Source organism: Podarcis vaucheri (assembly GCF_965113315.1).
Source record: "Podarcis vaucheri genome assembly, chromosome: 3".
Lineage (NCBI taxonomy): Eukaryota > Metazoa > Chordata > Lepidosauria > Squamata > Lacertidae > Podarcis > Podarcis vaucheri.
Window position 1 is genome coordinate 85244448 of NC_138761.1, and position 25184 is coordinate 85269631.

At 44.1% G+C, this 25184-nt stretch overlaps 1 protein-coding gene and 3 long non-coding RNA genes across 5 annotated transcripts in view; 2 read left to right on the plus strand and 2 right to left on the minus strand.

Annotated features, from left to right (window-relative positions):
* LOC309529945 overlaps positions 1-23416 on the plus strand; it is a 59049-nt gene extending 35633 nt beyond the window's left edge. The window contains exons 2-5 of one of the 2 annotated variants that reach the window (XR_014218536.1): positions 17636-17695; positions 20831-20999; positions 22340-22454; positions 22985-23416. This is a non-coding gene — a long non-coding RNA (uncharacterized lncRNA). The remainder of the gene's footprint in view (positions 1-17635; positions 17696-20830; positions 21000-22339; positions 22455-22984) is intronic. The other variant, XR_014218537.1, reaches the window with a different exon arrangement.
* Positions 1699-7021, minus strand: LOC309529192. The gene is made up of 2 exons (XR_014218119.1): positions 4234-7021; positions 1699-4189 (listed from the first exon to the last, which is right to left on the minus strand). It is a non-coding gene; the product is annotated as an uncharacterized lncRNA (long non-coding RNA).
* On the plus strand, positions 1892-2756 carry LOC309529191. The gene is made up of 2 exons (XR_014218118.1): positions 1892-2028; positions 2126-2756. It is a non-coding gene; the product is annotated as an uncharacterized lncRNA (long non-coding RNA).
* The window catches only part of SH3BGRL2 (SH3 domain binding glutamate rich protein like 2), a 28864-nt gene continuing 10880 nt past the window's right edge, over positions 7201-25184 (minus strand). The window contains exons 2-4 of the mRNA XM_082218410.1: positions 22488-22673; positions 8686-8766; positions 7201-7637 (exon numbers count right to left, since the gene is read on the minus strand). Of these exons, the coding sequence (XP_082074536.1) occupies positions 7623-7637; positions 8686-8766; positions 22488-22673 (282 nt within the window). The 3' untranslated portion in view covers positions 7201-7622. The remainder of the gene's footprint in view (positions 7638-8685; positions 8767-22487; positions 22674-25184) is intronic.

The window sequence follows — 25184 nt, forward strand, 5'->3', positions numbered from 1 at the left end:
TCTTCGAAGCTTTGGCAAAAAGCTTTGTGCTGGTCACAACTCTTATTCATGTCGCATCACCCAACCAATGACTCAACAGACAGCATATTTCTCTCTCTCTCTCTCTCTCTCTCTCTCACACACACACACACACACACACACACACACACACAAAAATAAAAATAAAAAATCTAATGCAAGGATTAGCCAATGGGATTTCTTCCAGTTGCTATTGGAATCCTAATTCCATCATCCCAGGGAGCACAGCCAGTGGTCAAAGATGATGGGAGTTGCAGTCGCAACATTTGGAGGGCAGCAAGTTGCCTACCCCTGTCCTAATGCATCTGCCCTTGGTTTTGGACGCCCCAAAGCTGCAGCAAACATTCAGTGGCCCTTAGCACAGCCACATCTATGCCAATCCCTTTTTCTTGTGTAGTAGTTTTTTGTAGCCATCCGTGTGTGCCTCGGGGGAGATTTGCAGTCTGGAAAGCCAGAACAATAGCACACAATCCTGCACAAATGATCCCTGCAAGGTGGTTTTTCTAGGAGAGGTCATCAACACTTTGAGGGCAGTGGGCATGTTGATAAGTTGTTCAACAAAATGGCTGCTGGAGGGGGTTGCGACTGGCATATCACAAAATGGCTGTTCTGGGATGTGTGTCACTACACAAAATACCGGCACATCTAAACAGCAGAAAGAGAGACAAGAGTACAAAATGGTGTGGGCATGTTCTTCTCCCATCAATGGGAGAAAAGGCATCACATCACCAACCTCCCCCATGCTCGTTCACAGGGAGAAATTCTTTACACCTCTTCTTTGTTGAGAACAGGAGGATGGGTGGGTGCCCAATCCTGGGCATGTTTAAGGGGGTGTATTCAATGTAAGAGAGGTTGAGTCAGTGCAAACAGAAACTGAGCAGGAAGAGCAAACAGCCTTGGAGTTTGCTTATGGTTCAAGACGTTTATATTTACAACCACACAAATATAATTTGGGTGGTGTAGTTGCTAGTTGTACACTGCTTTGTGTGGGCTGTGCTCTAAAAGGAAGAATATTATACTTTGTATAAATGTAGACATAAATAAAAGGGAAAGGGGAAATATTTCACATTTGGAAAGCTAAAAAAAAGAGGAGAGATTCACTCCTCACAAACATTGTTTTTGCTTCACAGAATAAATCAAAGACACCAGCTGGAAATCTGAAAATAACACCAAGGATCTTTTTAAAAATTTGTTTATCAATAGCAGCTTATTTTAGACGGCTTTGCAAAAATAATTTCACACACAAGATACCTTTTTGCAAACTCATGAAATCAACTGGGTGCTACTTTTTTTCTGCTCTCCTAAGAAAGCTTTTGCCAGTTTGAAACACTCTTCTTCCTGTGGCTTGTTTTAGAAAGTGATGTACTCTTAAATAAATATACTCCTGCAATCCTAGACACGTCTACTCAGAAGCAGCTCCCACTGATTTCAATGGGGCCAATTTCTGACAAGTGGCTCTGGGTTTGCAGCAGAACAACACAATCATACGCATGTTTACTCAAAAGCAAACCACTCTGTTTAATGGCACTTTCTGTTAGCACAAGATACCAAATTACAAAGTCTACAAAACACACAGGAAAGGCCACAACCGTTTCTGTGAGGTCACATTTAAGAGACGACACAGCCTTTTAAGGGACAGATGAGAGATGCCAACAGAATGTGACAAACACACACAAGCCATACTCTTCTTCATATGTAGGTTTAATATGACAATTTAAGCATTAAATATAAAAGTTATTTTTATTTTTAAACACAGTACACCTGAGACACATTACACAGGATTCCATCTGTCATATTATACAACAGAAGACATGGGAATCTTTGTCTGATGTTATTCAGTGCCATACCTTAATGCACAAAAGAAACAGGCTTTGGTGAAGCAGAGGCCAGGGAGAAATGGATACTTGGATGGGCTGCTATATCCTGCCTTAAAGAAGCTTCCATTCATGGTATGAAATGTGTGGCAGGGAGATGTCACACACTCAGCTTCTTCCAATCACTCCAAGGGCTGTTAGTGAATCTTTTCCTGCTGCCTGGTATTGAAGACACAGGAGCCTGATCCAGGTTTGCCAGTTCTTGCTCTAAGTGAGTTCAATATGCCAAATAGCTGAGCAGGAAGTCAAAATCTGGCAGCTGCAGACTTGCCTGTTCAGCACCAGCACAGGAGGTGCTGGACTCACTGAACTTCCCCATGACAAGCAACTGTCAATTAGGCACCATGCTAGGCACCTCGGAAGCTCCCGTGAGATGTCCTAAGGTGTCCTTGTTGTTTTTAAGAATTGATGTCTTCGGTAGATCTGAGCTCTATGAGCCATACATGCCTCAAGAACGCACCTGCAATGGCCCACCAAGTCGTGCGCACAGCCAACAGAGCGTTAATGGGGCAAATGCATGCTACAGTGTCTGCAGAAACTATGGCACTATGGTTTAACATTAGGGCTGGCTTGCGGCACTGTACTTGCCAAACTAAAGGACCTTTCCCAAACATCTGGTTTGCTCCCTTGAACTAGCAGCCAGTGAAATACCTGAACAGATGTGCCACAATGCTACATGCGCATGTATAGGTGGTCCTCTCCAACACAAGGTTTATCAGAAAAGCACAAGACTAACATTGGCAACATAGACAACGTAGAGGAGAAAGGATGGGAGCCATTTGTGCAGGACTTGTTCATGTACATTACCTTGGTTACTCAACATTTGGTTACTTGCAGCTGAATATATAATGTGCTTACATGGGGGGGGGACCCAACATTGTGTTTGAAGTGATGTTGGGTGAGATCAATGCTCTGCTTGTGACACAACGGCACTTTCACAGACGCAAGTCACCACCGAGTGCTGCACTCATGGAATAATGAGCATGCATGTGTCAACAGAGCTTTTAAGAAACTAAGGAGAACTGTAACTCCATACAAGGATGGCTTCTCACTTTGCTTCCAAGCAGATATCTGAACACAAAAAAAACATACATGTAGCAGCGGCTGTGTTTCCAAATTGTCAGTTTTCACTTTAAAACACACACAGAAACAGTAACAGGAAAAAGGAAGTCATACATGCCAGCATCTAGCTTGTCCTCTGGTACCTGCACTCAGGGGCAAAAGGCGGCTTGCATTGAGAGATGAAATCCAAATGTAAACACTGGAAATAAACATTAATTTCTTTGTCATTTGTGCCGACAGCTGGCCTGGTCAAAATTAATACTTCTCGGAATGTGTGTAGCCACCTTTGCAACATGGAGGCAAATATCATGGAGTCCTGTCAATCATCCCCATATCCTCCAGAAAAAGAACATGGGAAGGGGGACCCATCTAAAGAATGAAAAGGGATAAAGAAGGTGATGGATTGAAAGAGGAGGGGCAGAACATCTTGAGCTACTAGTTGCAGCCAAGGTCAACTTGTAACATGGGTCTTCTCACTGCTTTGGCATACAGCCACGCCTAGGTTTTAGAGTCCCTAAGGTCTGCTTTAGCTTTTTGATGGTTTTTACGGATTGCAAAAGGATTTTGAGAACTGCAACAGAGAAGGGAGAGAAACGGACAACTCCCTTCTCCCAGTGTAAATTGATGCAGCGCTTTACATGTCACAAGTGCTTTGAATAGTAACTAAGGGTGTGATCTGCAAACAGTGACATTCCACTTCCCCAATGAGAGAAAAGGTACACCGGGGAAGCTGTCACATATCCTAATCCAACACACGCCCTCTTCCAATGATCGCTTACATGTTTAGGGCTTCACCACCATGAGCAGGGTCCCACATTGCACAGGAGAAAGGTTCTCTGTTTACCCCTGTGGACCAGGGAGGGATGGGGACAAAGACAGAGTCAGCACACTTGTCCTTCTCCTGCCTTCTTCTCACATGCTGAAAGCTAAGGTCCTGCTGTTGGGGCTTCCCACAGGCATCCAATTGGCCCTTATGAGAAGAGGGTGCTGGAGTAGATAAGACACTGACCTGATGCAGCAAGCTTTTATGCTCAAAAGTAGAGTTGAACACCTGAATTAGTGAGACCCATTTTCCCTCCATCAAGTGCTAACCCCATATAGAAATTGGAAGGGGACATCTGCTTAAGATCTGATGCCAGAGATAAGGAACCTGTGGCTTTGCTGTTGGGAATACAATTTCCAGCATCCTTGACCCCTGGCCATAGCGGCTGGGGTTAATTCCATAGGGTCATGGACTAGCCACCCCTGCCTTAGGCAAAGCTAATCCTTGCAGCAAAACTGGCTGGTCCAGAATTTGATAATTCGGTCAATTCCTTTTCTTCCAAATCATAGTGTATCCCAACTTTATGAAACATGGTGATGACTCTTGAGTCTGGCATGCTTTTAAGTGACGATAAACTCTGCTCCAACAGAGTTGCACTGATTTATGCTTTTTAAAGGATGTGGCCCACTTTATGAACACAACTATTTTCTTTTTGTCAGATGTGACTGCGCATGGAAAAAAATACCTTTTATCACAATAAATAATATCAGGTGATCACATGAGGGGGGTATATTTTTACGCAGATCAAAGCTAGTCTCAAACTATTGGAATATTTCCCATGGAGATAGATTAATTTTCCATATTAATTTTCCTGATAAGAGTACATCCTAGGAGGGGCTGGGAAACCACAGAACAGGCAGGACAAGAAATAGATAAAAATAAATTTTAGTGGGGTTTTTAACCACCAACTGAAAGGAATGCATTCTAATGTTCTTTTACATAAAAGAAAACCAGAAGGCTGTAATATAATGAAAATAAAACAGAAAGAACTCAAGCACCTTACAAAATTTTAATATAAAAATGAAAGCCAAACTCTGAATTAAAAATCAAATAGCATTCACCAGTGAATTTATAGAGCTGATAAAGGCATGAAAACAGGGCACCTTTTGAACTATTCTTGCATTCTAAGAATACACTCCCCCCACCCACACACCCCACATAAAACCCATTAAGGCATCTTAAATAATGTGCCTTCTGCTTATTGCAAACACCATTATAATTAAAATTAACTAGACTCCAAAGAGCTGCTCAAGGACTTGCATGCTCCTGGTGGAATGGATAGAGCACAGTGGATTTTTAAGCTGCCATCCCCACACGTCCCAGAAGAGCAGACTTGTTCTGCCCCCAACAACAACAAAACTGCTTTCAAAACTTCCCTGAGCTATGAGTAACAAAATAGGGCTCATATACAATACTTTATAACAAGCATCCCCAAACTCAGCCCTCCAGATGTTTTCGGACTACAACTCCCATCATTCCTGGTCCCATAGCTAGGGATGATGGGAGTTGTAGTCCCAAAACAGCTGGAGGGCCGAGTTTGCCTATGCCTGCTTTATAATCATCTGTGATTTTATCATTAAAGATTCCATAGCACCTTCCTCTTTTCCTTTTCCTTTAGTACTTTTAGGACCAACACCAACACCTATTGCCCTGATACAGAGGATCCAATATGCACACAAGGAACATGCCCTGATCAAAATTAAAAAGGAAACCCTAGCAAATGGGGGTTATAAGTGACATATTCGCTCCCACAAGAAATATGTGAAGTCCTTTATCCCCAGTCCAAAGCTAGTAAAGCCGTATTCAGGTCTTCGTATCCTGTGTAAACAGGTGAGGCAGACTGCTGGGATGAGTGCCCTAGCTCTGATCCTGTTCTCATAGCTCCCTGTGTGTTGGAGAGGGAGAAGCAGATGGAACGGGGACTCTCCTGTCCTTTGGGGAGCTTTTTACACATTTCAGAAAGCTAGAAAGTCAAGGCTGTGGCACATGGAACCAACAGGAAGCTCCCTGTTTCATACGTTCACTCTCCAAATGGTAACAGTGACTGGGTAGGGTGGGTTCATTGTTGCAGCCCTCCGTCACATGTTTACGCTTAATCTAAATGCCTGAAGAGGGCTTTCGTCATGCTCAAACGCCCATTAAAATGAACAAGAGTCAAGCAAGAGACAACCAGCTTCTTCCACTGGTAAGATCATTAACTTTCTCTTGACTGTGAACTTTCCTCTTGGATCTGGGACAGGCTTATGTGCACCTCATGCCAGCTTTAAATCAGAGCATCTATATTTTCCAGGCGGTGCTTGCACTTCAAACAATAAATATTCAATTGATAAGTGGTCTTTTAAAACCCAGCTAGGCTGCCATGCTATGCATCTATTTAACTCACTTCTGAGTAGACATGCATAGGATTGTGCTGCTATTGTTTGGTCCCACACTTTTCATTTAGATGTCTCACAGATTCACAGAATAGGCTATCCGTACTGCCAAGTATAGCTATTTGGGACTCTGAACTGGAAGATGCTAAACACACCAGTCCAACTCAGCACTATTATGTAAAGTAATACATTTTACAGGCAAAAATATAATGCTTCTTTCTTTAGGAAACCCTCCCCCCCCCAATACCCTTCCACTTTTAAGGCAATAGAACTATTAATCTACTTAAGGTTCTGGCTTGTATGCTTTTGCAGGCTCTGATTATACTGTATTACATGGCACACTACAGATTTTAACCTTTGTTCTACAATTAATCTCACTGACAGCAATAGGGTTTTTAAGTAATATCAATGCTTGTAAGGTGGGGGAAATCTATAATTCATACAAAACATTTTTTTGGCAAATGGATGTAATGTAGCTCAAAATGGCAGACATGCCTGGTGTTCTCATCAAGAGGTAAGGTCCATTTTGTCAGCTTCTCATTTTAGAATCTACTTGCCAGCTAATTCTTTTCCATCAAGTTGCAACTCAAAGCAAGCTATGAAGTACATGCAAGATGGCTGTTGTTTTAAGAACTGGCTGCTGAATACCAACCAGGGGAGATGTGAGATTTGATTCGCTGCCCCCTCCAAGTAGAAAGAGAATACCAGGCCACATCTACCACAATAAGCACATTTCAGCACAGATAGCACAACTAGCACATATTCTGTTGGAGTGGTGTCTTTGCAGCTCAACGCTGCTGACTTTAGCATTTAACTGTGTTCAAGAACAGCAGGTTACACCTGCCATTACAGTAGTGCCTCGCAAGACGAAATTAATCCATTCCGCGAGTCTCTTCGTCTTGCGGTATTTTCGTCTTGTGAAGCACGGCTATTAGCGGCTTAGTGGCTATTAACGGCTTAGCAGCTTTAAGAAAAAGGAAACAAGCCCATAGGGAAATTCGTCTTGCGAAGTGACTCAAAAAACAGAAAACCCTTTCATCTAGCGAGTTTTTCGTCTTGCGGGGCACCACTGTAACTCTCAGCTCAGAATGCAGTAAACATCTGAAACTCTGACAATGCTCACTGTACAATCAGATTCAACACACCCACCTGTCACTTTCAGAATGGAAGTAATGTCTCAAATGTGGCATCAGATGCTGTTAGGGTCAATGGTACCCAGCATCCACCACAGATATGTTTGCAAAAAGAAAAGGGAAAAAGGAAGGACACCCCCCCATCATTACCATTTTACCATCACCATATACCCCGTTTTTGTAGCCACTGTCTTATTTCATCTTTTCAGTGTCAAACAAAATATTAATGGTGCATATTGGTGTGCATCGCAGTGATCCACTACGGAAGCTGTTGTGTGCTGGACATCAAGAATTTCATTCACCCAGACAATGTGCTTGCTGAATCCTCAAGGAACTTGTTCTAAGGCTCTGACTCCTGTTTTAAAAAAAACAAAAAAAACACAAACCAACAATTATATAGTTATTTTTTTCAAACACTTATTTTACCTTATAAAAATTATTCAAAAGTGACGAACCACACACAACATTAAAATAATAAAGCATCAAAATACACATTTAAAAAAAAACAATTGTAGCAATGACATGACAAATAGGCATTTTAAACAAAAACTTTATCAGCAGGAGTTGAAAACAGAAAATGAGAAACACCTGCTCTGCTCATGCAGACTACCTGTGCATTTTAGAACCCTTCAAAAGCACATGGGAAGCCTACATGTGAAGAACAGGCTTGTAGTACATGGCCATAGCTCCCCAGCAGTGGTGTAGAGGGTCACCTACCATTTAATGGAGAATGACTGGGAATGGGATAAAAGGAGCAGGTCATCCTCTCTGCTTCCTCTTCCATGTGATTAACAGTGGGTGGAGGAGGAAATGCATGAATAGGGATTACATATAATAGTTTGTGTAGCTGAGCCTCAATTGCCCCTATGCCAATCCCAATTTTTTATCACTAATTGTCAATAGGGCCAAACAAGTTAAGAGAGCCCGGAAAGGTGCCCCATAGGAATAGGCTCTAAGCTTTATCTGCTCACTAAGAGGACGCCAAAGGAACCAGCTATGACTCCAGGTCACACACAAAGCAAACTGTGACCTGGTTTGGCAATATTCCCAGGAAATCCAGTAAGTTTGCAACATAGTAGGAGATACACGTGTTTCAATGAGGACCAATTTCTTTGATATTTTATTAGTATCAAACCCTAAACTTGAAAAGAAATTTAAAAATAGCTGAATTAAATTGCACTACTTGGATTTAACTGAGTACATTGTGACTTTAAGTGTTTATAAATTATGGAAAAAAAACCAATTGTGCTTATTTTAGGTTCAAGCTATGATGTTGCCCAAAACATCCCATACCCTTTTATTCATTTTTCAAATCAAAGAACACGCCGTCTATTCCAGAAAGAAAATATACATTGAAAACTACAAGCTGAATCACATTAAGCCTCATATCATGAAATATTCACCTTTGATGCCAAATTAGGTTTCAACCCAAGAAACGTAAAGACGGTGTTGCTTTCCTTGGCTTCAAAAAATGAGTCATAATCCTAGAGAGAAGGGAGGGGGGGAAAGGTAAGTTATTTTTAGAGCTTCATCCCACTGATATTGTATCAGAGATGCAGTATAATAATGCTTACTGATATATAAAGGAATAACTTTATAATAGTAATGGAAGGATAATTCCAGTTTACCCATCATTTGAGAATGTGTGTTCTCGCTCCTGCTTTGTAATTGATATGGAAAAAGGAGAGAGAGGGAGGGAGGCAGAGAGAATAAATTTAGTTAAACCCAGGCCACATTCCACCTGATGATCGGCACCATCAAAGCAATTCAAAGGAGCATAAAGAGCTGTTTATCAGATGAACTTAATCAGATCATTGGTTCATCGAGCATACTGCCCTGAGTGGAAGCGGAGATAATGATTAATAATTCACAGTAATATAATTACATATGTTCATTGTAAGAAGCAAACAGCTCTGGCATTTCACCAAAAAGCATCGCAGTACACAGCCTACACACAGTTCAGAGGCCTACTTCCCAGAAACAGGTTCTGCAGCTTTCTCAGCTATTGGCTTAGTTTCAAGTTTCAAATGAAAAAGTAGTAGAGGCTGCAATTTCTGGTTAAATTGCCTAAATGTTAAATAGTTTTTTTTAAAAAAGAAGAAGAAGAAAGCAAACAACCTGACAGTTCAGTCCTATGAACGCCTACTCAGAAGTAGGCCCCATTGAGTTAAATGGGAATTACTCCCAGGCCAGCAAGTTTGTACAAGATTGCAACATAACTTGAGGCGGCACCAAAATGTATAGCTAAGAGCCACCTGTTCCTAAGGCAGGTTTCTAAACAAAAGTTCAATAAATCAATAGTAGGTTTACCTCATAGCTTGCCCCCCCCCCAAAAAAAATGGGCAAGGGATAGCTGATTAATTTGTTTCCTACAGAAATATCAAGAAATATATTCAGAGCCAGCTAGCAAACCCCTTGACTTCTTAAAGAATTAATATCACTGCCTCATTGACAATAAAGGCTTCCTGGCTTTAAGGAGCAATTAGATTCTGTGGGATTACAAATGAAAGCTCTCTCTGCACTGCTTTCGGGAGTTGATATTTTGACAAACCCCTGTGTGTGTTTAAACGGCACCCTTCAGTTCTGTTTGCAACCTATTGCTTTAGCATTCTGCTAAGAGCCTTATGGTCTGAATGGGGGCTTTGTTGTTAAAAGCTTAAAGAAACAAAAGACACGTCATTCACTACTGATCATGTGCAGACTACTTGGGCTAAAAATTCCATCCTGCAGCAACTCAACAATCCTCTATTTTCAGGAAACCCTATTTGTAGCTAAGACCAGCTCACTACATATCTAAAATTGGGCGGTAAAAGGACTGAGCATACAACCCTGGAGAAGCTGTTCCAAAATCTGAACCCTTTAATGGTGGAGCACCAGCATTTACTTAAGAAACCCTGTTCAGACCTTGCTTCAGCCACAACCTTGCTTTAGGATGGAGCTATATGGTGCAAACTTGTGTTTTTGCTGAGATAACATGAATGTGGGATGGTGGAGAAAGGAGGTACATGCTAGAGAAAAATCTGAAAATCCTGCACCCAACTCTTCTCACCTACAAATGTCCCAGAGGTCATTTCCCACCTTGCTTCTACTTTTGGAGTGCAGCTGTATACATGCACACAGTGTTTAAAAATGACCTGGCAAGAACCATCTGGTAGGAAAAGGGTTAATTCCGTCCCACAAATTTTCTCAACTCTTGCACCATATTGCAAGGGAGCCTTCTGCACATAAAGTTTGCCCTTAGAGTAACCTACTTTCAGCCTCTTCTCTGCAATAAGGGAATAACATTGATCTGCTTTACAAGATTGTTGTAAGAATTAAGGGCAAAATGTATCCACAGCTCTTATAAATGCAAAGTAGCATGTTTAGGATTACCACTCGACCCTCTCAACAGATCTCAGTCAATACTTTTGTGCATGCCTTGTTAGAATCCAAACTTTTTCTATTTGGATTTTTAAAAAATAAGTAGAAAATATCACATTTGTAGATATACGGTATATTAAAGCAAGATAAAGTTTTAAACCGTTTGGAAAAAAAGGAAGCCAGTTAAGTTCATTATGTTCGCCAAATTCTAATAGTTTTTCCAGGTACTTTTTCCTAGCGCTGACTTAGGCTTTTCGTACATGGAACTGATAACACTGGTCAACAACAAATTTGTTGTCTGCGTTTTTTCAGTTGATTTAGGACGAATCTGATGTGCTGAATCCAAAAATCACATTGGTTTTGCACAATCAGGTCAAGTTTTTGAGCTATGGCCACATGTCGTTTTGTTACGTTTTTGTTCACATGTACGCTTGTGTGGAGCATTTTAGAAGAAGTTGGTGGAGGTAAAATGCCATGTCGAATAATTATTTTGATTGGATAGTTTTGATCCGATAGTTCTGGGTGATTATATCAAAAGGAGATCAGTTTGAAGTCATAAAACCTCGAAATCTTCCATAAATTGGTGCGGCAAAGCATAAAGTTGAGGGATCAAAACTAAGTTAATGGGGCAGCCGCCTGATCTTCAATCAGCACGTCGTCCTGTAGCTCATTGTGATGAAATTCCAGTGCCTATCTTCGGAGAACTTCCTGACATTAGGGATGAAGATGCCTCCAGTGTTGAAGGACATGAAGAAGAAGAAGTGGTTCTTGAAGATGATGCTCCACATCCATTTTCCCAAAAGGAGTTGAATGATCTAGTTCGCGACCTCAGCTTGTCAAAGGACTCTGCCAAACTGTTGGCATCCAGATTGAAGGAAAAAAACCTCCTCTCTGACAGTGCTCGCATCAGCTTCTTCCGCAACAGGCATCAAAAGTACCTCCATTTTTTCTCGGAAGAGAAGGACTTGGTGTACTGTGCAGATATTGTGCAGCTTCTGCTCAAGCTTGGAGTGCCACAGTACGAACCCAAAGATTGGAGACTGTTCATTGACAGCAGCAAGCGATCACTGAAATGTGTTCTGCTACACAACAGCAACCAGTTTTCCTCTATACCCCTGGCTCACTCGACTACACTGAAGGAGAACTATGAAGCGGTGAAGTATGTGCTGGAGAAAATTGGTTATGATCAGCATAAGTGGTTTATTTGTGTTGACCTGAAGATGGTGAACTTTTTGTTGCGACAACAGTCTGGCTTCACCAAGTTCCCATGTTTTCTGTGCATGTGAGATAGTAGGGACCGTGCTCAGCATTACACAAAGAAGGACTGGCCTGTGCGGGAGGAATTGGTGCCTTGCAAAAAAAGGAACATCATCAATGACCCTCTGGTGGACAGAGACAGAATACTCTTCCCACCGCTGCACATCAAGCTCGGCTTAATCAAGCAGTTCACCAAGGCTCTGGACAAGGATGGTGACTGCTTCACTTACTTGTGCCAGGCTTTTCCAGGATTGACCATGGAGAAGTTGAAAGCTGGCATCTTTGACGGTCCTCAGATCCGTCAGCTCATCATAGATCCAGAGTTCGGAAAGTCAATGAATGAAGTGGAACTGGAAGCGTGGAAGGCATTTGTTCTGGTAGTGAAGAACTTTCTTAGCAACAATAAGGCCAGAAACTACGCAGAACTTGTCAACAAAATGCTGACTGCTTTCAGAAACCTGGGCTGCAACATGAGCGTCAAGATGCACTACCTATTTTCACATATGGACCGGTTTCCTGAGAACCAGGGTTCAGTGAGTGACGAGCAGGGGGAGAGATTCCATCAGGACATGAAAGAGATGGAGACCAGGTATCAGGGTCGCTGGGACACAGTCATGATGGCTGACTACTGTTGGACTCTGAAGAGAGACCTCCCTGCCGCTGAGCATTCCAGGAGTTCCAAGAAACGGAAGTTCAAGCCCTGAAGTTTGAAAAATGGTGAAGCAACATGCAATTTACGTGTACTTACCTATCAGGGGATGATTAGCTGCTTGTGCTTAAAATGGTGCCCCTTCAGAGTTTGTGCGGCCCCACAAACCTCTGTGTGTGACAGAGCTCCTCAGACATGTCTGCTCTAGTCACTATTAGAGTCCGACAGTGGCTGTTTGCGGAAACGCCTCCAACAAAGAAGTTCCTTAACGGAAACACGTCTCCTGGACTCACGACGTGACAGCTTCCGACGAAGCATGGGTCTCCCTGCAGTTGCTTCTGACACCTCCCCACTATTTTCGCTGGACGTGTCTCTCACCCCTTTCTCTCCCCTGCTTCCTGCCTGCGTTGCTGCGTCTCTCTCAGTATTACTGAGATCCTCCTCCAGAGACCCCGCGCTCCCCCTGCTGGTCCCTGCTTTGGCTGTTGAGTCTCTCCCCGTCTCTGGGAGCTCTATCACCTCCTTTCCCTCTGATGTCAGTTCCCTGACATCCACCTCCCCTCCAGGGCCCCCTTCCCCCCCGCCCCCTCCCTCTCCTCTGGGCGGTGAGGAGCTGAAACCCCGAAACGAATCCTCTTCATCTTCAGACGTCTCGAACATTTCCCTCCATCGGTCTTCGTTCCGACTCGCTGAATTTGTCCTGGGCGTATTCATCCTGCCCCGTTCCCTCTACCAGTTCCCTTTGCCCCACCAATGCCGCCCCACACACCCAGCGGTCCTCGGGAATGACATGGGTCTCTTCGGGTGCACCCTCTCCCTCCAAATATTCAGGTTTGCGTGAGAGAGCGTCCGCCCTAACGTTCTCCGGGCCTGGTACGTAACAAATCTCAAAGTTAAATTTGGAGAACTCCTGGGCCCATCTCAACTGCCGTTGGTTGAGCACTCGCGCAGTTCTCCAATACTCTAGATTCTTATGGTCCGTGCACACTTGCACCTTCTGTTGTGCACCAATTAGTAGGTGCCTCCATCTCCGGAAGGCCTCATAAATTGCAAGAAGTTCCCGGTCGTACACCGTGTAGTTCCTCTCAGACTTGTTTAGCTTTCGCGAAAAGAAGGCACACGGTCGCCACTCTGACCCCTCCTTCCCCGGCTGCAGAAGAAGCACCGCCCCTATGGCTCTGTCCGACGCGTCTGTTTCGACCCTCAGCTTTTTTTGTAAATCCACATGTAGAAGTTGTTCGTCAGAGGCGAAGGCCCTTTTCAGTTCCTCAAACGCTCGCTCCGCCTCCCCCGTCCAAACAAACTTCTTTTTGCTGCTGAGACAGTCCGTGATGGGCGCCGTCAGGTGGGCGAAGTTTCGGATGAACTTACGATAAAAGTTTCCAAACCCTAGGAACCTCTGCACATCCTTCTTGGTCTTGGGTGTTTTCCATTCCAGCACCGCTTGAACCTTGCCGGGGTCCATGGCCAACCCCTTATCTGACAAGCGGTACCCCAGGAATTCCACCTCCTTGGTATGAAACTGACACTTCTCCAGTTTCACCCACAGCCTGTTGGCTTGCAGCCTGCTCAACACTTCTCTGACGTCTCTCACATGTTGCTCCTCATTCTCCGAATACACCAACACGTCATCTAAGAAGGCCACGCAATTCTTGTAGAGCAAAGGCCCCAGTACGTGGTTCATGAAAGCTTGAAAACACGCGGAGCCTGTTTGTAATCCAAAAGGCATAACTAAGTATTCAAATGCCCCCAAAGGGGTGAACATGGTGGTCTTCCATTCATCCCCTTTCCTTATACGTATCAGGTTGTACGCCCCCCTTAGGTCCAGCTTTGTAAAAATCTTTCCCTTCCGCACCCTGGTCAAAATATCATCAATCCTGGGCATAGGAAAAGCCGCCGGCTCGGTCACTGCATTTAAGGCCCGAAAGTCACATACCAGCCTCGGCTTGTCCGTGTGTTTTTTGTCCACAAAAAACACTGGGCTACCCCCCGCTGCCTTGGACTCTCTGATGAAGCCTCTCTTCAGGTTCTTGTCAATGAACGCTCGCAACTCCTGCATTTCCCTGTCTGACATGGCATACAACTTGCCTACAGGAAGCTGTGCTCCGGGGAGTAAATTGATCTGGCAATCAAAGGGTCTATGCGGAGGTAGTTGGTCAGCTTCCTTCTCGCTGAACACGTCGCTGAGATCAGCATACTGTGGTGGCACCTTCCCCTTCTCCATTACTTCAGTCCCTGCCAGGGTGGCTTGGGCCCCTGCTGACCCCTTTTCCCCCCTGCAGTGTTCTAAGCAATGTGCGGAACCGAAGGAAACCACTCTTTGATGCCAGCCCACCAGCGGATCATGTAGGGCTAGCCAGCTCATTCCCAAAATAATGGGAGCACCTCCCAAGGTGGCCACATTAAACGCTATCAGTTCTGTGTGCCTTGCCACCCTCATTATCATTGGGATGGTCTGCAAGCTGACTCCTCCTCCCAACAGTTCCCTGCCATCGATCGTGGTCACCTGCAGGGGGTTGCTTAAAGGGATAGTCTGTATCTGGTGTTCAGCAGCAAACTCCTTGCTCATAAAATTGCAGGAGCTGCCTGAGTCCAACAGTGCCTTTATTTTTAGGGGGTGTCCATTTTGCAGCTCTAGCGACACTTCAATCACTAGAGCAGGTCGAGGAGCTTCTGGCACTGGCACTTGGGGAAGGGGCACTTTCACTGCTCTTTGGCCTGGCTGCAGTGCCCTGATGGCAACCAGGCGTTGGCTTTTACCTGCTCCGTTTCTCCCTGCTCTTCCCCCTCAACAGCTCCCACCATTCCTTGCCATTCCTTCCTCTGGGGGCAGACTCTGGCAAAGTGGCCTGGCTGTTGGCAGAGATAGCATTTCCGGGCTCCCTTTCCCTCCTTCTTCGCCCCCTCACTGGGCTTTGAAACTGCGCGCGCGCGGGCTGTTCCGATTTCCATCGGCTCTGCCGGCGGGAAAGCTGGCTCAGGAATGTCTGGAATGCGTAACTCCTTCCAACGTTCCCCTCTCCCTTCCCGCCTCTCCAAGGCTCTTGCCTCCTGGCGCGCTCCAATGGTCAGCGCAGATTTGGTCAGCTGATCCATAGACACCGCCCTGGGGCTCCTGGCCAGCTCGTCTTTCACAGCTGAAGAAAGACCTTCTTCAAATAGCATCTGAATGGGTGCTGCCGATAAATCCCACCCCAATCTGTGAATCAGCATGGTAAATTCAGTCCAGTACTCACGGACAGATCTGCTTCCCTGCTTGCAAGCCATTAACTGTCTGCGCACCACCCCTTCCTCAATGTCGCTGGAAAACATGATATCCATTGCACGAAAGAATTTCATAGTGTCCTTTAGGATATCGTTGTGCGTTGCCATCAGGGGTCGAACCCAGTCTCGCGCGCCCTTCTCAAGATGCCCAATTACAAAAGCAACTCGAGATTCCTCATCCGGGAACTCATCAAACTGGACATTCAGGGCATATTGCATTTCAGTCCTAAAGGCATGGTAATCCTTGGGGTCCCCCCCAAACTTCTGCACCAATCCTGGTACCTTTCTGGGGAACTGAGTGGTTCTCCCCTTCTTATCTGCATCTTGAGCCCTCCTCTCCTCGAGCCTCGCCGTCTGCAGCGCCAGTTGGACCTCCAATGCTCGGTATCTTTCTTCCAAGCTTGGATCAGCTCCTCCCCCTGCTACTCCGGCTCCGGCTGGGTCGCTCATGATGCTTTCTCCTGCACAGGCAGCGTACAGAGACTGTCGGACTGCTATCAGGGGATGATTAGCTGCTTGTGCTTAAAATGGTGCCCCTTCAGAGTTTGTGCGGCCCCACAAACCTCTGTGTGTGACAGAGCTCCTCAGACATGTCTGCTCTAGTCACTATTAGAGTCCGACAGTGGCTGTTTGCGGAAACGCCTCCAACAAAGAAGTTCCTTAACGGAAACACGTCTCCTGGACTCACGACGTGACAGCTTCCGACGAAGCATGGGTCTCCCTGCAGTTGCTTCTGACACCTCCCCACTATTTTCGCTGGACGTGTCTCTCACCCCTTTCTCTCCCCTGCTTCCTGCCTGCGTTGCTGCGTCTCTCTCAGTATTACTGAGATCCTCCTCCAGAGACCCCGCGCTCCCCCTGCTGGTCCCTGCTTTGGCTGTTGAGTCTCTCCCCGTCTCTGGGAGCTCTATCACCTCCTTTCCCTCTGATGTCAGTTCCCTGACATTACCTTTATCAATGCCCACCATTCAGTTTACAGTAAACCTGACCTGATGGAGAGAAACGGATGCCATTTCCTGATTCAGCAGTGCAATAATACCCTAAATCAGTTGTAGAAATCTAGACAACATTCAAAAAGTAAAAAATTGTTGCCCAGTGTAATGTATTTTCACACTTTTCTATGCCACCTTTCTTCCATCATGGAACTCAAGGTGGTGTGCAAGAGGTTTCTAGGTCTCCCATTCAGGCACTGACCAGACCCAGCCCTGCTTAGCTTCTGCAAAGTGGCTGTATCATGTGCTCTCAGACCATCTCCTGAAGGAAATGAGATTAAGTGAAATATGCCCACCAAATGAGATGTACCACCTGCAGCACAAATGGAAAAGGCATGCGAGTTATTTTGCTAATTACATTAAAAGCATGCAAATTAGTTTGAGAATGTGTTTAGCTTCTCCCTGGGAGCTCAAGAAGTATTCACTGCAGTAGCGTTATACAATTTGCCAGGGAAATGCAACCTGCACACATAATGACCAAACAGCTGTGCCACTTTACTTGCAAGACGCAGCATATGAACAGGGGGGGGGTATATGGTGGGGAACTTTGGCTAAGTTTGATGAGCTTTGGCTCAGGCTGGCATCTGAATTCCAAAAGGCAACAGAGGCAAAATTCACTGGAGTCCAGCCAACAAGAAGCAATTTGTGTTCCACACATCTAAAAGGAAAGCAAGATATTCTGCTGTAAACTGCCCTGAAGAAAAAGCTCACATGCCTTTTGAAAAGGCAAAGGGGTTACCAAATGGTTAAATACTATTCTTTGGGGATTGTACTGTCAATTTATGGGATACAGTAATCAAGTGCATTCACTTAACTGTTGAAAATCTTCAGGCAACTGACTAGTTAACAGGATCAACAGCAGAACGCTGCAGTGGAACCTCAGAACTCTTGGTAGGTCAACCCCTTCAACGAACTTGCCCCAGGCCCTTCCCTGCAAGTGTTTCTTGCTTGGCTGGAATGTGTCCCTCGACTGTGATAATTTACATCACTTATTTGGCTGCAGGATGGAGATATGCATGTTTGTGTAGAAACCTCTGACTTGTTCATGGCATTGCCACATCCACTGCTCTGGCCACCACTAGCATGCTCCTGGAAGGTGGCCCATGAAGGCATATGGCTCATGGACTGAAAAATATTTTTGATGCTGCTGTTGGAAGATTCCAACCACTTCATTCCATCAGCACTGTTGCCAGGGGCTGGGTGGGGGGTTGCAGCAGGGGTAACATATCCTCAACAGGGCCCCTCCTTCAAGCGAATGTTAAGTGAACTTCTAATACCTCCAATAAGATATTCCTTCACAAAAGCTGGTCTTAACAAGTATCCAACATGCACACACCACCACTATCTCTTACATGAAAGGAAACCATTTTGTAAGGAAGGTTGATTTCTCTTTATTCTATCCAAGCAATCATCACATTACACACAAAATAATGTGATGAAGGGATCCCCAACAGGCAAGGGTGCTTGTTTGCTTTTTAATTAATGATGCCTCAATGGTTTTGATTCTAAAAACTGACACCAACGGCCTTGGGAAGAAACTCGAGTGTTTTGCAAGCATTCTTTTTGAGTATTCACAAAAACTCTCAATGGTATTTGTAAGTATTTGTTGGGAATATGCAAAATCCTGATTTGTTTTTTATGTAAATAGGGGGGATGAGAATGAGACTATTCCAGTGTCAAGGGTTTGCCCCATGTTGGGCAAAAGATTCCTGCATTGCAGGGGGTGTTCCTTTCCGACTCTATGATTCTATGAAGAGATTCATGTCCTAAGAACTGTCCTCATTCTGTTCTCAACCCTACCTGCCTACAACTCCAATAAGTAGGATGGTGGGGTTTGGCAAGTAAGATAGCTGTCTTTGATGGACCCAAATTCTACAAGCCCCAGCGCACAGGGATCCCACCAACGCATAACGAATGGGCCAAACACCTTTAGGCAGAACCATGCAGGTGTTGTCCAGCTTCGTTTTGAGCTATACACAAAGTTTGTCTGAAATTAATATGTGGAAGCCAAGATCCCAAAATATCAGGATGGAAAAGTTGTACTTAGATCCTGTTATCACTGCACAGCATCAAAACAAGAAGGCTTCCTTTTAATTAAAATGATTGCACAAAGGGGAGATTCCATCAAATCCCAGGATTTAGCTGAGGAAGCATTTAGCTGTGCTGGTATGGCAAAGTGGATGAGAGACTGAGCTACAAAAATCAGAAACTCTCTGGCTTTCAATCTTACTTCTGCCATGAACTCATTGGTTTGCCTTAAGCAAACTGCTTTCAGCCTCAGTTCCCTTGTCCATCTTCTCTGTCCCCCTTTGCAATTTGAGAGATGGATCTACTGACTTACCTAGCCTAAGTGGTGGGGGAACCTGTGGTCCTCCAAGTGTTACTGGACTCCAGCTCCCATTAGCTGCACCCAGCATGGCCAAGGATGATGGGAGTTGTATTGCAGCCCAGCACTATCTGGCAGGCCACAGGTCTATATGCAAGAACTACAAGAGGAACATCCATGAATGAGCATTCAGGTATAACAGCATCCCTACTGAAGCAACAGTTCCTTCCTTGGCATTTTCAAGAGCAGAATTCTGGTCCTCACCTAATAGAGAAACCCAGCTTATTGTGCTGAGTGTTTTCATTTTCACATGACATTTACACACATTTGCGGGTGACTTGAGAGTACACCTGCTGTCTTTAAAATGTCACCCAGGAAGCATCCCTGATAAATGAAGTATAGTTTTGCATCTCCTTGCAGTAACTAAATTACCATGGCTGTCTGCCAGAAGAGACAGATCATTAAGCCACTTTGAAAGGATTTCTCAATCATGCCTTGCAGATTTTGTGTGTATGGGTGTGTGCAGGAACTGCATAAATACATAGAACAGTGACAAGCTTTAAAAGGTAAAACTATCACCTTTGAGCTTAGTGTTCAAAGCATGTATCAGAGCATGATTTTATCTCTCTCTCTTTTAATCATGCATGCACATGCACACACTGTAATTATATAATTTGTTTTTAATGTTGTATTTTAAATTGTTGTGACCCTCTCTGGCACCCTAGGGTGAAAAGCAGGTGATAAATCAAAACTGATACTGATGAGGATGCACAGGGAGAAATGAAGAGGCAAAATGATGAACACAGGGGAGGGGATGTTCCTTTTTACTCTTATATCTGCAGAAAAATCTTCAGCAAAAACCGATCTTCAGGGTCCTTGCTCAACAATTGAGAAAATATGCAAAGAGGTTTGCTTCACCCTTCTCCACAACATCTGAAAACATACAGAAAGGCAAAGAAAGCTCCCATAATTGCAGAAATAGTTAACAGGTTGTCAAGCACAGACTGCACTGAATATAAAACAAGAAAGGGCAGAGCTTGGCTGCTTTCCAAGGACAGTCAGAACCACCAATAATACTTTGTAAATCAGATTTAGATCACTCATGACCCCACCATCACAAGACTGAGGCTCCCGTTTTCAATTATCAATTTTCAGAACTCAGGTGCTCATTACACTTAATTGCAAAGACAGCACAATCAAGCAACTAGAAAGAGATTAAAGCAGATGCTGGGAACTCAGCTATATTAACAGAATCATCCCATTATGTTGGCATTAAATAATAGTGCAAGGGTATTTCCAGATGTTGGCTCAGTCCAAGGATTGTGGGTGTTTAAGCATGCCCCACAAGCCTGGGGTCAACTCTGCTGATCAATCATAATCCAATGGGGACACAGCAACTACTTGCACAAACACTAGTAAGATTAGCTCCAACCCCCAATAACAACAACAAAAAACCCAGCTCTCTCTCTCTCTCTCTCTCTCTCTCTCTCTCTCACACACACACACACACACACACACGGATGGTTTTGGTCGTGCTTTGAAGGTTAGGCCTTAAGATCTTTTCAACAATCCTGTCCTTCCCCAACCGCACCCCAAAACACACACACACACACACACACACACAGAGAGAGAGAGAGAGAGAGAGAGAGAGAGAGAGAGTCATAATGAGTGATTTGTGCACTTTTCTGCATTTATTTAAGTGCTGGATCTCCTTGAGTCCACAATCCTTTCATCTAAGGATGAACTGCAGGGTCAGATCCCTGCAGCTCAAATACACATCCCATAGCCCAGTTACTGCCAAGTCCTTGTGAGCGGGATAATGAAGTCATTATCAACAAAGAGGTTGCATGTGTGTGATACTCATACAAGGTAAGTGTTAAAACATTTGCAGAACGAAACCACTTCAGGACCACAGTTTTGCCAGTTGGCATTTCTTAGTGCAGAAAGTATTGATCTGATGTGTAGAGATCTTTCCTATTCTATTTTATTCGAAAGGGTTCTGGAAGCCTCTCTGTGTGAAAGAAACAAGCAGAAGGTTCGTGATGTTTGGGTTATTTCTTCAGGGAAGCTGAATACAGCTGGCTTAAACTGGTTCTCTTATCTTTTTCTGTTAAGCTCATGCTGACTATAATACAGTCATACCTTGGATCCTGAATGCCTTGCAAGTAAAACGTTTCGGCTCCCGAACACCCCAAACCCGGAAGTGACTGTGCTGGTTTGTGAACGTTCTTTGGAACCTTTCTGCAGCCAATTGGATGCCACACCTTGGTTTCTGAACATTTTGGAAGTCGAACAGACTTCCGGAACGGATTCCGTTCAATTTTTGAGGTACCATAGTAATAGGCCAGAATGAGTCTGGGCTTCACTTTCTCTTTCTATCTCTTTTACCTCTGGTGTAGTGTTCTGTATACAGTGTTAAGGTTTAGACTTATTATAATTTAATGTAAGTTTAAGTTAAGTCTGCTGCAACTGGATTTTTTATGGACAGTGCCAATCCTGAATACTGGATTTGTGACCATTATGCTCACTTGACTTCAGTAGCAGTAAAGCTCTGCTGGATGAAATATCAATTGACTCTGATCTATTTTTTAGGAATCCTGTGAAGTGTTTAAGTTTTCACTCTGCTAACTATACATTGGAATCTGCTCTGGATCAATACTGAGTAGAATTTCACTGACAAATTTTGTATGAAAAAGCCTTCCAAAAAAACTTGCTTAGGAATTAAAACTAACACGTTGCCAATAAGCCAGGCATAGGCAAACTGGGCCCTCCAGATGTTTTGGGACTACAATTCCCATTATCCCTGACCACTGGGTCCTGTTAGCTAGGGATCATGGGAGGTGTAGTCCCAAAACATCTGGAGGGCCAAGTTTGCCTCTGCCTGCAATAAGCAATAGGCTAGAAAGTAACCCAAACCTTTCGGATACAGAAGAAAAACAACCCTGGTACCAGAAATAACAAACAATTTTAATATTCTTTTTAATGACTTTTTAATGATGATACTGAATAATGGAATGAGTCAATAATCTGCCCTAGAAATTTCCCAAAGCAGCATGCAAATGGCTCAAAGACAAAGACGATCAAACATTTAGGATCCAAATACAGAATTGTTAGTGTAGAAAATACCAAAAAACTGATCAAAAGTTGAGCATTAACCCTGACCATTCTGCATAGGGTATTTCTCAATGCCATGCTATCTACCAATGCAGGATGGGAACAACAACAAAGTACCACTATGGTCATTCTCTTGATTTTTGAGTTGTCAGGAAAAACCAGTGGTGCTTATGCAGTTCACAAAGATGAGGATGGCCAAAGCTAGCACAGGTGAGAAAGGTAGAAGCTTCAAAAGTTACTTACTCCACAGTACTGATCATCATTGAAAATCTGGGGTGGGAGCGGGTTGCCTTGTGCAGGCTGCTTGTCTTGAGGAATGTTTTTATACATCCATCGCCTTTGCTCCTCCGACATGGTGATATCCACCTCTTCAAAGTTGATCTTGTTGGCTTCCAGAAATCGTACAATGTCTTGCTGCCTCTTCTTTATCTGGGATTGGGGGGAGGCAGGGGAAACAAAACAAAATCAGGATGCAACTTAATTGCTTGCTAAGACACTATGCAAACCAAGTTAGTGGGATAAAGTTACTTTGAAGACATGCAGTACAATTGATTTCTAGCAACAGGGCTTTTAAGTGTGATGGATTTCCTGCATCCCCCCCCCAATCACAACCCCATGATGGTAGAACTGGGAGGCAAAAAATGTTCTTGTCGATGCAGGTCTCTTAAGTGCAACTATTGAACCCAAGAATGCAGCCTTTCATTCCCATCGCCAATTTTAAATTCTATTTTCCCCCACAGGTTTTTTATTCTCTGGATCAATGGGCAGGTTTAGACACAAGCAGAAAAGTCTCCCTGCTACATCCAAATTCAGAGAAGCTGACCTAAGCCATGTGACAACAAGGGAGGCACTGAACAGAACTAACCCATCAGCCTGGTGCCTTGAAGACACCTTCATCATGCCTTGAAAATACTTTGGACTACAGCGCCCATTAGCGCCAGCCAGTGCGGCTTAGCTAACCTATCTGAACAATGAGTAGATCACCATATACTTCCACTTGATGCAGCTAGGGGTGAAGAGAGGCAGACAAGATGGAGCGACACTCAGACTCAAGATATGAACGAATGGTATTTGGGATTTAGTTCAGTATAGTGTCAGCACTCGGGACTCTCTGTCTGCAACCTCATTACATAAGGCAGGCAGACGTGCTTGACGCAGCCATGGGTGTCTTATTACCTTATTTTTCACCCTATAGGACGCACTTTTCCCCCTCCAAAAATGAAGGGGAAATGTGGGTGCGTCCTATGGGGCGAATACAGGCTTTCGCTGAAGCCTGGAGAGTGAGAGGCTCTCGCTCTCCAGGCTTCAGGAAGCTCTGCGCAACCCTCCGGAGCCTGGCGCAAAGCCGCGCCAGGCTCCGGAGGGTCGCGCAGAGCTGCCTGCCCTCCCGGGGTCCACCTCTAAGCTGACTTGAGAGGATTACAATTGTTATGATAAAAAAAAGAGTATCTCCCTGAGAAAAGGCTAAGGAGTAAACACTAAACAAATCCAGAGTGGAATCGCTAAGATGATTGGATAGCACCTTGTACGCCTCCTTCCGGCAACTCCAGCAGCCAAGCTGGTGACAAACTTATTGCTCTGCCTTCCTTTGGACCACAGCAGAAAGGCTAAGAGGGGGGTCTTGTTATCTGGGCAACCCCGGACCTTGCACCCCATGCAACCTTGTGTGCTGCTAAAGCAGCAATTTGACTTCACCCCCAGACGCACACTCCATTGTCTCTTGAGACAGATGGATGCCAACAATATGTTTGATATATAAGAGCTTTTTTCATTGCTAAACTGATTGAAATTAGATTTTTTTCTTTTAAAAACAGGTTGAAGATGTCCAATTTTTGTATTTGCATTGAAGCCCCTCACTGGAAACTGAAGAATGTTTCCAATGGGCTGTGCCTGAATATCTTACTATTCTGTGAACCTATAGAATTTCTGGATGCAATAGGTTGCACAAACTTCACTCCAAAGCAATTTTATTCTGGATTACTCATAAAGCGCAGGGTGGGTTAAGTGGCCTTGTCATCGCTTTCTAGCTTTCTAGGGTTACATGAAGCTACCAATTTGCCTCTGTTGACACCTCAACTGAAAAGGGCAGGTTCTCTTGTTTCCTTACAAATAATTAAACTTGAATTCAAGGGAAAGGGTTGATGTTATGGAGCGAAATTAGGCAACAGCCAATAAAAACCGTTTCTCCAGCAGGCCATTGACTCAGCTGAGACATATGCTGGGATCATCTGAGCAATACTCCATTAAGAAGCCCTGCTGGGGGCCTGGGAAAGGCGAAAATCAGTGATTCGGTGGCTATTTGCCATGGCAACCGCATCATTATGTACATCACAGGAGAGCTGCTGGCTTCTCCAGGCAGATGTTCAATTAACTTCTAATGTGCCACACATTTGGGGCGTGGGGAGATGAGAGAATGTTATCATGCAATATGCTCTCCAGTTTTTAAACATTAAAAAAAAAAAACAGCAGTGGGAGGTTAATTTTTGCAAAGATCACTGTTTGATGCACTGCCCTCTAAACAAGCTGGCACAATCTGTCTAGTCCTTATAACACAGTGCAATCCTTTTGCCTCTTTAAAAAATATAGCATTGAGGCTCTCTTAATGCCTGTTATGCGCCTTTTACATCCTTCCTTAGACTCTTGGCTGTTGTAAGTGGGAAATGTTTTTAGTAATGACAATTCATGAAGGACATGTCTGTATGCACATACATTGTTAATGACTGTTCAGAAGACAGAAAATGGAGATTTACAGATGGGTTATTCACAGCAAGTAATCCATAAAGCAAATCTGGTGAGTGTTTTCCACTCGTATCTCCAGTCTGAAAAATGGCAAAGATAGAAGCACAATATAGTGCACTACAATAAATGGCAACATATACCAGTATTTGCTTACTCAGATGTAAATTGCATTTTGGTCCATGAGCATAACAATGCAGCCTA